The following is a 14,708-nucleotide window of genomic DNA, read 5'->3' as shown; positions in this document are numbered from 1 at the left end:
CCTAACAATTACTGGTTACATTGTAGAGCTTACAACATACCTGCTGTGAGTCACTTGCCTCCCTCTCTCTCCCTCTGTCACTCAGACCTGTACCTCATCAGATGATGCTGGACTACTGCACCTATTATATGGCAGTTCAGTAGAGCTGTATTAGAAGGCACCCATTCTTACATAAATTACAATACTAACAATGATCGCGCTCTCCATTAGCTTAAGAATGTACAACATTACCGCTCTTTGGCCCATGAAGTTGTGCCAGCCTTTTAATATACTCTAAGATTGATCAGGCCTTTCCCTCCTAAATATAGCTCGATGTTTCTAGTGTCCATGTGCCTAAGAGTTTCATAAACTTAGGTTTAGCAGGGTAGAGCCTTTTTTTCAAAATATAAGAATGTAATTAGTATGAACCACATTATTCTGTTTGAGAGATAATGATTGGATATGTCGCTTTGCCACAACAAATCAAAAGTTTTCATTTTATCTGTAACCTTGATGATGCTATATTTTTTAGTGATGTCACCCAGCCATGGGGCTCTGTGCACTTGTCCACTCTCACCATTTCTGAAGATCACATACAGCCTCATAGAAACAGGAACTCCAAGTGTAGTAGTCTTTTTAACCTAACGTTGCAATAAGAAAGAACGATGGGCTAAAATAGTGAAATTGGGAAAAAAAATCCAATGGAAGCTAATTTTGCATTCTGAATTTGACCTTTTGACAAAACGAAATCTCAGGACTCCAAGCTGGGCTAAAAAATTATAGTTATTGTCTAATAAGTATATAGGCGTAGTGCTGCCACCTACCGTTTTGCACCAGTTAAAGTCAACGCAATTCAGTACATTCAGTATGTATATGTCAGTTTCTCGTTTTAATTTTTTTTCTATACGCGCTTACGTACAAATAGTTGAAACTCTCAAGTAATTTAGCATACTATACCATGTCAGTAACTTTTTTGCAGAGCGTATTTGTTTGGATCAGCGTCCTATTAAATATGGACTAGTTTATCGGATATTAATTTGAATCTACCAATGGGACTAAATTTTGAATTTACTTTCTGCGAAAATGAAAATCTTCACAATTATTATCGACCCTGAAAATAGGTTGTTTCTATCAACATTTCGTATTCCTACTCCCGGTTCAGCACAGACCCGATTTGTGTGTCGAGCACCCTGTGTGTCACCTACGTCAGTCAATACGGTAGAAGGTGATCTACAGCGAAAGCATTTGACGCGCCTCCTTTTGCCATGGCCAACCCACTTAATGAGTTTCTCATGCTGCCTGACGTTCATACGTTTCTCCTATACGGGTGGAAATAGAGAATAAAAACTGCAAGCTGCTAATTTGATGCGTTTAGCGGGATTTATTTATGTTGTACTAAACTACTTAAATTAATATTATTACAGAACAAAAAGAACGGACTTCTCTGTACCGATTTGTATATTAAGGAGCAGATTTACACGCAGGTGTAGATGAAAAAAAAACTCCTTAAACGTTCAGCATTTTGTGTGTGTTCCTTAACCTCTGAAATTCGCTGAAGTGAAGCTGTAGCATCTCATTTTAAGCGCTCGATTTTGTGTCAATTTCGCGAAAATGAGCACTGGTTGTCGGGTGTAAGCCAGAGCGAACGAGGGAAGCAGACACACACACAGAGCGAAAGAGAGAGAGAGAGAGGAGAGGAGAGGAGAGAGAGAGAGAGAGGGAGGGAGAGAGAGAGAGAGGGGGGAAGAGAGAGAGGGAGGGAGGGAGGGAGGGAGGGAGAGAGAGAGGGGGGAAGAGAGAGAGGGGGGAGAGGGGGGAAGAGAGAGAGAGAGAGAGAAGGAGAGAGAGAGACAGCGAGAGAGAGAGAGAGGGGAGGGAGAATAGTATTGCACAAGATCGAGTTGATTTGTGTCTGAGTCGGTACGACGGGCAAATGCCAGTCTGGGGAGAGGGAAAGGCATAATGCAGCTTTAATTTAATGCTGGAGGGTGGAGGGTGGAGGGAGGCGGAGGGGTGGGGGAAGGGGGGAAAAGTACATTAGCAGCCGTGCCCCCTTTAAGTTGCTAGTGTAAACTCGAATGAGGTCAGTCACGCCGCTTCTCATTGCACGCGCCGCGGGGCCGGCCGCCAATCCGGTGGCGCGTGGGCGGAGCGGGGCCGTGGAAGCGTTGGAAACAGACGCGGTCTGGGCGAAAGGCACCCGCCGATTGGCTGGAACGTGGACACCTTTAACTCGACGTCACAATGGCTGGGACTGGATAAGAAGGCGAATCGAGTTCGGGTCTGGTTTAAGCAGCAGACACAAGTTTTTTATATAACACAGTCTTCCCGCATGGTCAGAGGGGGAAGGTTGTGCCAAAGTATATACACATTTTATTACAAGAAACCAGGTTCTTTTCTGCGAACGCGAGGAGCAGCTTGTAAAGCACAGCGGCTTTTGCAATTAACAGAGAAAAGTGCAAGCTAGCCAAACTGCTACAGTATAAAAGCCTTTTTCCCTCAGTGCCCATAGAGCAACAATATATTTTAGAAAGAAATCATGGTGCAGCAAACGAACAACGCAGAGAACACGGAAGCAGTGCTTGCCGGAGAGTCCACCGACTCCGGCGCTTCCGATCTGGGCATAGCTTGCTCACCAGCGGCGGACTCCGTGGCATCGGATGGAGAGAAAACGGACGAGCCAAACTGGTGCAAGACCGCCAGTGGGCACATCAAAAGACCCATGAACGCGTTTATGGTGTGGTCGCAGATCGAGAGGAGGAAAATCATGGAACAGTCCCCGGACATGCACAACGCGGAGATCTCGAAGCGCCTGGGGAAGCGCTGGAAGTTACTGAAAGACAGTGATAAGATCCCCTTTATCCGTGAAGCCGAAAGATTGCGCCTGAAACACATGGCGGACTATCCCGATTATAAATACAGGCCGAGAAAGAAGGCAAAAAGTGCAAGCAGCAAACCGGGAGAGAAAAGCGAGAAAATCAACACTAAACCCTCGGCTAAAAAGAACAGTAGCAGCAATAGTAGCATTAGCAAGTCCAGCAAAACGCACAAGATCATCTTGGGTTCGCTCACCAAGACTCCGACCATTCACCAGCATCCGCAGTCAGGCACCACTACTTCAAACACAAACACTAGCAGCCAACACTCGATTTACAAAGCGCGGACGAGCCCCGCTTCCAAGCACCTTGTAGATAAGAAACTGAAAGAGAGGCGGTCGTTCGGGGGCCAGGGCAGTACCTCTTCAGCCGCCGTGCCAGCCAGCCCGACCCTCAGTTGTTCAGCCGAGCCCAACGACCCGGTCAGTTTCTATGAAGATCTGGCGGGTGGGACAGGGGTGCGGGTCCCCGATTCGCCAGTAAGTCAGCGCAAACACCCAGGCAATTTAAGGTCGATTTCACCGGCGCCCTCCACGACCCACTCCTGTTCCTCTTCGTCTCTGGCCTCGTCTTCCGACGAAGAGTTCGAGGACGACCTTATGGACCTTAGTTCAAGCCCCACTTTCGAGAGCATGACACTGGGCAACTTGAGTTCGTCTCTGGACAGAGATTTGGAGTTTAATTTTGAGCAGGAATCGGCGTCTCACTTTGAGTTCCCAGATTACTGCACGCCAGAGGTGAGCGAAATGATTTCAGGGGACTGGCTGGAATCAAGTATTTCAAACCTTGTGTTCACGTATTAAAGAGCGGCAAGTGAAAGAAACTGACTTGCTCTTTTATCTTGGAGGGAAATAAAGGGATCGTGAATTAAAGTAATTGTGATCCAAGTGCTGTAAAATTGCGTGATCGTAATGTCCGATCGCAAGCCTTCAGCGGAGAAAAAAAATCAAACAAATCTGCCGACGTGTTTTAGGAGGGACTGATATTCCGCTGAAAAATGCCGAGTCTCGAGTCTGGATTGAAAAGGAAAACCTGAAATTGATTTGCACGTACGGGAGAGAACACGGGCTTCGCTTTAGGACAGGTCGTTTCAAACTGTGGAAAGAAATCGCCAAACAATTCATATTGGTACAGACATATAGACATAGGCGAAGAGAGATCTATACGCGAAGACAGCGTTTCATAGAAGAATAACCGTGTTGGATTACTGTATATCGTTGGGTTCATAGCATGTTGTACTGTACCTACCAGATTCTGTACAGACTGAAACAGTCAAAATTGTTAGGACGAGTTAACCAGATAGATGGCGCTCTGTATGATTCTTACCAAGTCACCAGCTTTTTTCCCTCTTATCATTAACGCAACTCAAATCTCCGCCGGACTGCATTTTCTGGACCAAATTTCCTCAAAAGTTCCATATTCCACAAATTCTACAAAACAAAATGAACTTCTTGTCACCGATGTTTCATCCTCGTATTGTTTTGTTTCCCTTGTAAATGTAATCAAAAACCATTTTATATGGATGTATTTATACTGGCCAAACATTTTGACTTTTTTTTCGTAGGCCTGTTAATTACCTGCACCGTTTTATCTCCTTCACTGAAGGGCTAGAGTTAAACTTTTAATTTTATATTTAAATGTAGACTTTGACACTTTTAAAAAAGACAGAGAAAGATGAGACGTTTGATTATTTTCTCAGTGTATTTTTGTAAAAAATATAAAGGGGGTGTTAATCGGTGTTTATCGCTGTTTGAATTTCCTGATCATGAACAAAGAGGCTGATATCACAATGTTGCCTCTTTTTTTGTATCTTCACATGTTTACACACTTCAATCTGCAAGTTTTGTAACGTAAGGCTGCAGTTACCTTTATGTCGGCTTCGCGGCTGTTTTTGACGTTAAAACTGGCAACGTCCCTTCCTGTCTATTATAGCTGATATGTCTCCTTTATAGTATTTAAACGTGGGAAACGATTTGGACACTTTTACCTTGAAACAGGTGACCTTAAAGCTTCCTTTAAACTTTGTATTGGCTCCAAGTAAGCAAAAATTAGCGAAATGTAATGGGGGTACCCAGGATATTGTACTTACTCCAAGTCTCCTGAGGTTGAGCACCAACGTAAATTACAAGGGATGCTGCACATTTATGTGGCGCTCCTTTAATGGCGCTTAACCACTGGATATCAAACATTGATTTGAGTTCGCTACACAATATTGTGTTTCTCATTCTGTAATAATAACTAGTATTAATTCTTATAACTTGTCGGCAAAATATTATTGTTTTTTGGCATGAAGCTAGCTTATATAATTCCAAAATCAGGTATAGCTGTTGTGGGGGTTTATTGAAGGGAAGGGGTTTGGAAAAAAGTGCGAACGCCTTTGTATATTTAAATCTGTATTATACAAACATGAGACTGTGTTACTTGTCTGTGTCCAAAATGACCGTGACAGGCATTAAGGCAGCAACCATGGAAACAAGAATCTTGGTAGCTGCCCGATTGTTAGTTTTTTTTTAAATCTTATTATTTTAACTATTTTTTTATTTTCACTCATCCTGTGCAATATGCTGTGTATAGTCTGTCAGATCATGCCTCAACACAACTTTTTTTTAAAAAGAACATTCATGCCAGCTAATCGTGTCAAGTCACTGCCTGTCAGATTGTTGATAAACTCTTGTAAATAGTTCTTTGAGAGTAAGAGAGAGAGAGAGAGAGAGAGAAGGAAATAAAATCAGCTGGAACTGAACCCTAACCACTGAGTCCCTGTTTTAATGCAGAAAACTAGGGAGCGGGTGGGGGAAAAAAGCGCCAATCTGCTAAACGCCGTTTTACGTACACTAAACGTGTACACGCACTTAGCGTGACGAAAAAGATTCTAAAAAGTCATTCCAAACACTAAGAACTTAGCTAGCAAAAATAAGGTTCCAAGAACCGAAAGCGGAAGCACTGTCTATGTTTATGTGTGTATGAGGGGGAGGGGGGCAAAACAAGTTAAAAATTGTTAATTTTCACGTTATTTCTTGTCAATTTCGAAATAAACAAGCCACACATCTCTCTATGTTGTCTGACTGGTGTCTTTAACTCTTGCGGCATAGAGAAGGGTCTTTTGAAAAGGATTAAGTAAAAAAAAACTGGAATCTTAACTAGCAAACGTCCCACCAGATATAAACGAGGTCTCATAAACAGTCTTTGTGCCCGCCACATCTCACTCTTGTATATCTCCCGCTTCCAAGTACAAACACATCTCTCCCTTCTCTTGTACTGGTCCTGAACTAGTCAAAAGATTCAAGATAGGAGTTCATTTGGAAGCATTTGATGTCAGTTTCCCATCCGGAGGTTTTCAAATCCTGTAAATTTAAATACTCACTTCAGTATGAATGCTGCTTGATTTCCCCAGGAAGTACGCGATTAGACAGTTGGGAGGCGTGGGGGGAAGGGAGATTGTATCGTCTGGACCAGAAAGAGGTAATGCAGTGTGAACAACGTGTGGTCTGTGCAGTGCAACTGGATATAGGGCTATTCATAAAGCTTCACAATAACCTTCCAACTACGGGGGCCGGAGGATTTCACTGGCCTGTGCATGTTACCGCGAACTGCTTCAGCATTTTGACAGCAGCTCTTTTTTTGTATTTATAATATATTTTTTTGAAAGTTAGCTAAACATTTTGCATTTTAACGGTGCAATTGGACGTTGACAAAAAAAAAGGAATAATGCAGCGTCTAAGTTCCTCCACATCTTAAAGCTATTAGGGTATATTTGAACCCACTCGGCCTGAGCCCTTCCCCCAACTCCGTTCTCTCGTCACACAATCCATTCCAAAAAAGCCGTCACACCTCTTTGCAATTGGGTGTAAGGAACTCTGGTACACGAACGTTAAAATCTTTTGAGCGAAGCAGCAAACAGCAGTTGGCGAATTAATTATAAGGGCGGGGCGGGGTGTCCTGGAGAGGTAAACGGGAGAGGCTGGCTTTTCCTGAGTTGGGAATTGCGAGGGCGAGCCGTATCCATTTTCAACTCCTCTGTCCCAAACACACTTAAAGCAGAACGACCAGTAATCAGTTCAAAAGAATTCCTGGCGAAGTTTTATCTCGCTATAAACCATAACCGAGTGGAAAAAATGCGAATTCTGGGATGGAACGTTACTTTTTGATAAAGGTTTGTTTTATTTTAACGATTGCAGTTGCAGGTCCATTCTTTATTGACAAAATATTGAGTAGTTCACCCGCCTGGATTGCTGAGACAGACCCCTATAAAACAGCCATAAAACGATCATGTTGGCTACTTATGAATTTCTGAAGACCGCCCCTTTTTTTAGACGATGCACAATGTTTCAGGGGAGTCGAAGAAACATTTGAAAAAAATGCCAGAATTTATATGTATTGATGTCTAAATTACCATGAAAAAATAGTTACTGTGTTTGCTAATATAAAGAAAATTGCGATTTATTTTTAGTGCGGGACTGAACCTTTGGTTGCATTCAAAAGAACTGTGGATAACAAAAGGATCAGAATTATAAGGACTATATGATTTTCAATTCTGTCTAACAAAAGGCCTGTAAATCAGTGACATTGTGCACGCCCAGCTTTTAGCTGCTGGAGAGAAGGACGCTACTAATGTAAACTTGTGGGTATTGTCACGGTTTTGTTCTAGTTCCCATTAAACAAACGGTTTGCCGAAACGGCAGCCATCTCTTAAGAAAGTGGGAGAATCAGTAATGGCCACCCTTTTACATACATTTGGAGGTAGCAGAAAGCATAGCCCCGTTTCATTCAGCTAGTTAGCAAATGAGAATTTAAGATTGCGGACAAATTCCGAAATAAAATAGCCCTATTTCCAAACACGATGAACTGAACCCACCCAGTCTCTTTACAGAAATGTCAGAATCTAAAATTTCAAATTGCTCATGTCATTTAGAGACTTTTTGATATAAAGTTGTAATCAAATGCACTTTAAATCACAGCATGTACAGTACATTTCACTAAAACATTACAGCCTTGCTATCTAACAAATGTCAGCATGATTAGGGACGGACTTTAAACAGTGATTTTTCTCTGTGACTCCTTAATGTGGAAAATTAGAGGAAAATATAATTTCATGTGGAATTGATAGAATCGAATTTATTTTCCCTCTTATTCTGAGCAGGAGGCCATTAAAGCAGACCTTGTTTATAACGTTAGAATTAACATAAATTGTAGCCTTATTTGGGCCTGGTCAAAGGCTCAGTGCAGTTACTGAAAAGCCACAGTATTGTTTAAGACTACGTTTAGATACATAGTCTTTAGCCTTAGACTTAGAGTTCAGAGTGAGAAGCTGCAATCTTACTTCGAATTTGCTTTCAGATCAGTAAAAATTGCAGGGGTGGGTAATAGGAAATTATAGATTTTGGCTTAGGGTTCAGAAAACAGTATATCTCGTTAGCTGTAATTAATTTAGGGATGGTGGTGTGAACTTAGGTTGTGAGAAGCTTAAGTTTTGTAGAGGGTTAACATTGTATGCTTTTGTTGTATCTTGTTTGGGTTTACAGTTGGGAGAAGAATTAAACTTCAAACTTTGTATTAGGCCTTTTTTAGGGTTATGATTGATCTTGCATGTGTTTAAATTGCAGTGAAACTTAGGTTCAGTTTACTGTAGCATCTTAACTAGTTTCTGCTTCAACTTTATGGTTAGTTCTTTGTTTAGATTTAGGATTGGGAGAGTATTTGTGGCTATTACTGGTTTAAATTCAGTGCTAAGAATGGTTGTGAAGAATGTGTTGTGCTTGTGAAGAAAGTGTTGGGGTAAAATCATGCTTAGAGTTCTATTGTTTTAAACTTAGATTACGTTTAAGTGAAAACAAACTGTAGTATTTTGAAGAGATTGCAATTAACAGAGTGAAAACGATTTATAATATAAGGCTGCCAGAATGGGCAGTTTTGAATACATAGTAATACAATAATTAATGATGGAAGAAAATAAAGATTATGATACATGTATGTGGCACAATCCTACATACTGATTTTACATTCGTGAATAAAATAACTCGACATTTTGAGTAGCAGGGTAATACATGGAAGTCTAATAATCTCAAAGTGATTTCTTTTGCATCCATTGGTATCTTAAATTTTACAAACCACAGTACACCACCAGTAATATTGATGACCTCAAATATTCTGGAGAGGCTTAATAAAACGGGCAAGATAGGTGTGAGATGTGTGTATAATGCACATGCAACATTAGTGCAGAATGAATATACCACACAGAGGCTGCAGATGATGGAATTTAGTGCAAAAATAAGTGGTAGGGGAACACCGTGTGTCAAGCAGCATCTATGAGAGGAAAAGAATTTTTGAAGTTTCCAGACCAGTCTCTACATAAAGTCATCCCTTGCAGAATGCAAAATGTCACTGTGTTAGCTTTTCTGTGTCTGTCAAACCACAACTGGAACCCTTCGATGTCTTGATCCTTGTAATTAACAGCATCCGATCATTTCAAATTCAAGGTCTGTCAGGAAACGCTTAGAAATGGTTTTCTTTGTATAGTTTTCGCACTGGCTCCGCAACTGGACTGGGGTTGTCTTACTTATTTTTCTCGACTTTCTCACTCTTGGCGAAAAGGAGCATTTTCTCTGTCCACCACCTCACCCCCGCCCCTGCGCTGTCAGTATGCAACTTTGTAGTTCGTTGAGATGTGCATGGTATTTGGCAATGGGAGTGTCGTGTAACGATGGAAATTTGTAGATGAATTTGTTCTATTTGTAAACTGCGCGGGTCCAGGATCTGAAATGTTTGGTTAAAAACAAACACAATAAAGATAAAAATACATATTTGCGGATAGTTTGTAATTTTGGAAAGGCGGATGGCAGATTAATTTATTGAAGGCATTCTTTGTGAATAAGTAAGCAATTAAAGTTACATGTGCTCCAATAACGTTCATATTTTATTGATGCATTTCATTCACGGCTAATATCTGTGTCTTTCTTTCCAGCATCTCGAGGTCTGGGCCTCCCAGCACCGGTTGCCCCTCGTGCTCTCTGGTGCGGGAACGTTGGGGTACGGCAGCTGCCGCACCCTGCTTATGAAACCATTGTTGCTGCTGTCAGACGAAGCTGGCATGATGATGAATGACATTCGGTGTCCCACGCCAAAATGGTTCCAGTACCCACCCCGCAGAAGTGAAATGTCTCTTTCAAGGTCAAACATTAAATACTCTGCGTGGGTGACGTTGTAAACTAGGCTTCCTCATTCTGCATAGCTGTCTGCGCCCTTTGTTATTTTCCATCAAACCTTCGCTCCCTAATATCTCGTCGCTTGTCCAGTTGGGAATCCCATGTCTCGTCCCTAACTAGAAATTTGAACAATTGGCACCAGGTTTTTTCATGCGCTAACTTGCACATACAATTAACTTAACCCGGTTTAGATCACGTTTGTGATTATTTCCGGGTGAAATCCTGTCCGTTTGGAAATTCGGAATAAAAGCAAAATACTGGAAGTAGTTAGCAGGCCAGGCTGCAATGGCAAAAAGAGGAATAGTTTAACGTTTCTGGTCGAAGACCTTCTGTCAAAGCTGGGAAAGAGAGAAGCGGGTCAGTTCTTCGTTGAAGAGATTGCAGGGAAAGGATGGAAAGGATTCCAGCGGCAGAGTGGAGCCGCGGTTGCTGTGGCGATAAATTTGATGAAACCATTTGGTAGATAGATTAATGCGCATATCTTACAGGGAACGCGCGCGCGCCCACGCCCGCACACGCACACGCACATGCACACACACACACACACACAAACAAACAAAAGAATGTATAAACACCACGCAAGACGGAGCAGTAGAAGATTTACTTGGGTATTTCTGTGTGCAAGTCATCCTGATGTGCCAAATGTTTTCCTTTTTGCCGTCAGTTGTGCAGCCAATGACACCCCAAGACACGCACGGCACATTTGTTCCCTTACCAACATGAACTGAAGCTTTTGACTGCAATCTATGATGTTCCTAGACCACTAAGCAAGTTGTACTCGTTTGGCGCTCCTGAAAGGGTGGTATCGGCAGAAACCCTCATTTAAACAGTACTTGACAAGTCTTGTTCTGCAATGCAATGAATCTGGTTCTGGACGGCAGGATCAGACTGAGTAGCTCATTTTCGATCAGCATCTGCGCACTAAATTGCTTGTGTGTATATTTTATTTTTTTTTCTCTATTTAATTTCTATACACACCAGAGCCACACGCCACGACCCCTGCGTCGCTATTCATTCCACAATGAGGGACACTTTTAGCACAGGACTCCGTTAGGGCAGACGGTTGCACGGGGGGCGGCCACACCAGCCGAGATGAGACCCTTCCCCCATTTTTGCCTTTGTGGCTGCCATGGGGAGTATTTCTTTAAATCCTGGCGCTCTCCAAAGTGACCAGCTTGGCAAAAATGTGTCTGTCTTAGCTCTGAAGGAAGCGCCCGTCAGGAACTGCCCAAGTCCTGTTTTGGTGCATAATTCAAGGTGCTGTTTATGTTTTTGACTAATCTCATGATGTGTGTGATGTTATTACTATTTGCCCAAATGGTATCGGGGTTCAAGTTACTATAATCCATCCTCACGCTGTATGACACTTTTACAATCTCGCTTTCATTTTGACATATCTGTTATTGGCTGCGATTTCTTGCTTAAAGTTTTATTTGCATAAATCTGTTCACGGATTGTCCTGAGAACCGATGACCCTTAGACCCTGAATTCCCAGACAGGGGTCAAGTGGGAGGTCCCCAACCCATTTTAAGCTTGAAAAACGAATCACGCAGAGCTTGTCCGGAGACTCGTATCGTCTTACGTTTTAAATCGAGAAGATTCTGAGAAGGACAAAACGCTTTTTTTTTCATGTCTTTGAATGATTTTCAAACGACAACCATATTGTAGCAAAGGCACAGCCACGGAGTCTGCGTTATTATTCAAAAACAGTTGGCACGAAGCTGCTGAAATCGCACTTTCAACTCTATTACATGGCATAGTGACTCGGGTGTGGACGTTCTCTCAAAGGGAACTAGGAGCGATCTGGTTAGATTCAGCAGAACCGCAGCTGTGTGCTGAATTAAACCACTCGAGGACTGTGTCGCCGCCAAGTAGCTCGTTAAAAGTATTATTGTGCGTGTCTGTGGAACGCCCATTCAATAAACGGAATAAACCTCCTTTATTTAAAAGGCCAGTTATTGGGCTTAAGATAAAGCTCTTCCCCACAGACTTGGCACGAGATGAACATGCCAAATATATACTTGATCCAGAGTGAGTGAGTGAGTGAGTGAGTGTGTGTGTGTGTGAGAGAGAGAGAGTTTGTAACAGAAGGATATAAGGAGTATGGAGGAATGTGTAGGTAGGAAGGATTACTGTTTGGGTGGTTTTGATTTGCCTTTCGGCACAACATTGGCCTGTTCCTGTGGTGTACTGTTCTATGTTCTATCCCTCTAAGTCCCTCCCCCCCACCCCAACACACACACACACACACACACACACACACACATCTACCCAAGTGCTTCTTAAATGATACATTGTATTCATCTCAACCATTTCTACCGGCTGCTTCTTCTGTATACTCACAAAAAAGTGGTGGACTCGGCCCTGTCCGTTACAGGCAAAGCCCTGCTCACATTGAGCACATCGGCCATGAGCGCTAACTCAAGAATCCATCGTCAAGGACTCCCACCATTCAAGCCATGCTCTCTTCTCGCGGCTGCCATCAGGAAGAAAGTATAGAAGCCCCACACCACCAGGTTCAGTAACCATTACTACCCTCCAATCATCAAGCTTCTGAACCACCGTGGATAACTTCACTCTCAACTTTGAACCGATTCCACAATCTATGGACTCACTTTCAATGCCTCTATAACACATCCTCAGTTTGTTTCTTTATCTATCTATCTATTATTTACACAGTATATCTCCTTTTTGTACATTGGGTGTTTGTTAGTCTTTGTGTGTCGTTGTGAATTCATTCTATTGTACTTCTCAGTTCTGCTGTAAATGCCTGCAAGAAAATTAATCTCAGGGTGACATATACCTACTTTGATACTACTTTGACTTTAACTCGGCGTGAAAAAGTTGGCCCTCAAATCCCCTTTAAGTCTTTACACACTTAGCCTAAATCTACTCACCACCCCCCTTGTTTTCCTAGGTCCTTCAGTTCCATTGCACTCTCCTGTGTCTTACCATTCATAGCTAAAGCCCCGCGCTGGTTTGACCTTCCAGAATGCACCATCTCACACTAGTCTGCACTGATATCCATTTGCCACTCCTTGATCATAATCTTCTCCACTATCAACACCTCCCAATTTCATATCATCCGCAAACCTACTAATCAAGCCTTATACATTTGCACTCAAAATCATTTCTATAAATAACAAAGATCCCAACACCGAACTCTACAGCACACCACTAGTCACCTGCCTCCATTCCAAAAAAAACCTCTAACCACCATGCTGTTTTCTACCTCCGATCCAACTTTGAATCCACCTCACCAGCTCTCCCTGGATTCGATGGGACCTAACCTTTCAGACGGGCCTACCATGCAGGACCTAATCTACTAACAAAAGGGGTAAAATGTCTGGGAGCTTTCCAAAAAATGCTATATAAAAGAGGATTTGTTCCGCTGTCTGCTTCACGCTTCTTCAATAGCAGTGAAATCCGAATAGGGCAGATTATATGGGCAAGGCCATGTGTGTACGAAGCACGAAATTATAATTAACCTTAGTGCCTGTGTGATAAAATATCTGCGTGGCAATTGTTTAACCCCCAGGAAAGGCACGGACCCAGGTCAAGTATGTTTGTCTTCCGCTACTGCGCAAGATAAGGGTTTCATGCCTATTGAATGTTATCGCATTCAGTTTCAAACCATCGGTCCAGTTACCGGTGAAAGTCCGCTAGAGGATTTGGAATAAAAGCAGCTGGAAACTGAAGAACGTAAAGTCCGTCTTGATGCCGAAATCTAGCGCGTTTCATCACGATAATACTAACCCCAGGTGCACATCAGGCCCGTCTTTAAAATGAGTAAAACCCCGATATTAACTCGCTTAGCCTCGTCCCCACACGTGGTGACGCTACCGTGTTGCCACGTTTACCTCTGCCTCGCTCGCTCTAACATTCAACTAACTAGCTTCGGCTTTAATTCCCAGTTAAAGCAGGAGCAACTCCCACGACAAGTTGGCTGGGTGGCGGGAATTAAAGGTAGATCAAAGAAGTTCTGATGCCTCCATGAGCACGCTGCCTACATTTGTTATGTGATGTCTCTCCTCCCACAATATTTTTTTGTTGGAATAGTTGAAATTAAGGACAGTGTTTGTTTTTTTTGGGGGGAGGAGGTGGTAGGGTGCGGGGAAAGGATCTGTGCGACTAGTTCGCGCCATGGCATGGACACATTTACTCAGTTTGTGAAAATTTCGTGGGAGCACAGTGACCAAATGGTGGAAAAATATAGTTATTCACGGTGCTTTCGCTCATATTTACGGAAGTCTTTATGCCGCCATAGTGCGTGGAGAACAGTTTTTTCCTAAGAATGGATGGAACTAAGGGAGGATGTGGAAGCCATAGAAAGTGTGCAGAGGAGATTTACAAGGATGTTCCCTGGATTGGGGAGCATGCCTTATGAGAATAGGTTGAGTGAACTCGGCCTTTTCTCCTTGGAGGGACGGAGGTTGAGAGGTGACCTGATAGAGGTGTATAAGATGATGAGAGGCATTGATCGTGTGGATAGTCAAAGGCTTTTTCCCAGGGCTGAAATGGTTACCACAAGAGGGCACAGGTTTAAGGTGCTGGGGAGTATGTACAGAGGAGATGTCAGGGGTAAGTTTTTTACTCAGAGAGTGGTGAGTGCGTGGAATGGGCTGCCGGCAACGGTGGTGGAGGCGGATAC

At 42.8% G+C, this 14,708-nt stretch overlaps 1 protein-coding gene across 1 annotated transcript; it reads left to right on the top strand.

Annotated features, from left to right (window-relative positions):
- The first annotated feature begins 2,062 nt into the window (after positions 1-2,062).
- Positions 2,063-11,937, top strand: sox4b (SRY-box transcription factor 4b). The gene is made up of 2 exons (XM_072283561.1): positions 2,063-3,592; positions 9,817-11,937. The coding sequence occupies exons 1-2, from the start codon at positions 2,519-2,521 to the stop codon at positions 10,057-10,059; spliced, it is 1,317 nt and encodes a 438-aa protein (XP_072139662.1). The 5' UTR covers positions 2,063-2,518; the 3' UTR covers positions 10,060-11,937.
- Positions 11,938-14,708: the final 2,771 nt, after the last annotated feature.

Source organism: Mobula birostris, chromosome 19, assembly GCF_030028105.1.
Source record: "Mobula birostris isolate sMobBir1 chromosome 19, sMobBir1.hap1, whole genome shotgun sequence".
Classification (NCBI taxonomy): domain Eukaryota; kingdom Metazoa; phylum Chordata; class Chondrichthyes; order Myliobatiformes; family Myliobatidae; genus Mobula; species Mobula birostris.
The sequence above is the reverse complement of the archived record's forward strand: the minus strand, read 5'-3'. Positions and strand labels throughout refer to the sequence as shown.

Coding starts and splice junctions, on each gene's coding strand:
- sox4b (XM_072283561.1), top strand. CDS start 2,519: ATGGTGCAGCAAACGAACAACGCAGAGAACACGGAAGCAGTGCTTGCC. Junction 3,593..9,816: donor CAGATTACTGCACGCCAGAG/GTGAGCGAAATG, acceptor CTTTCTTTCCAG/CATCTCGAGGTCTGGGCCTC.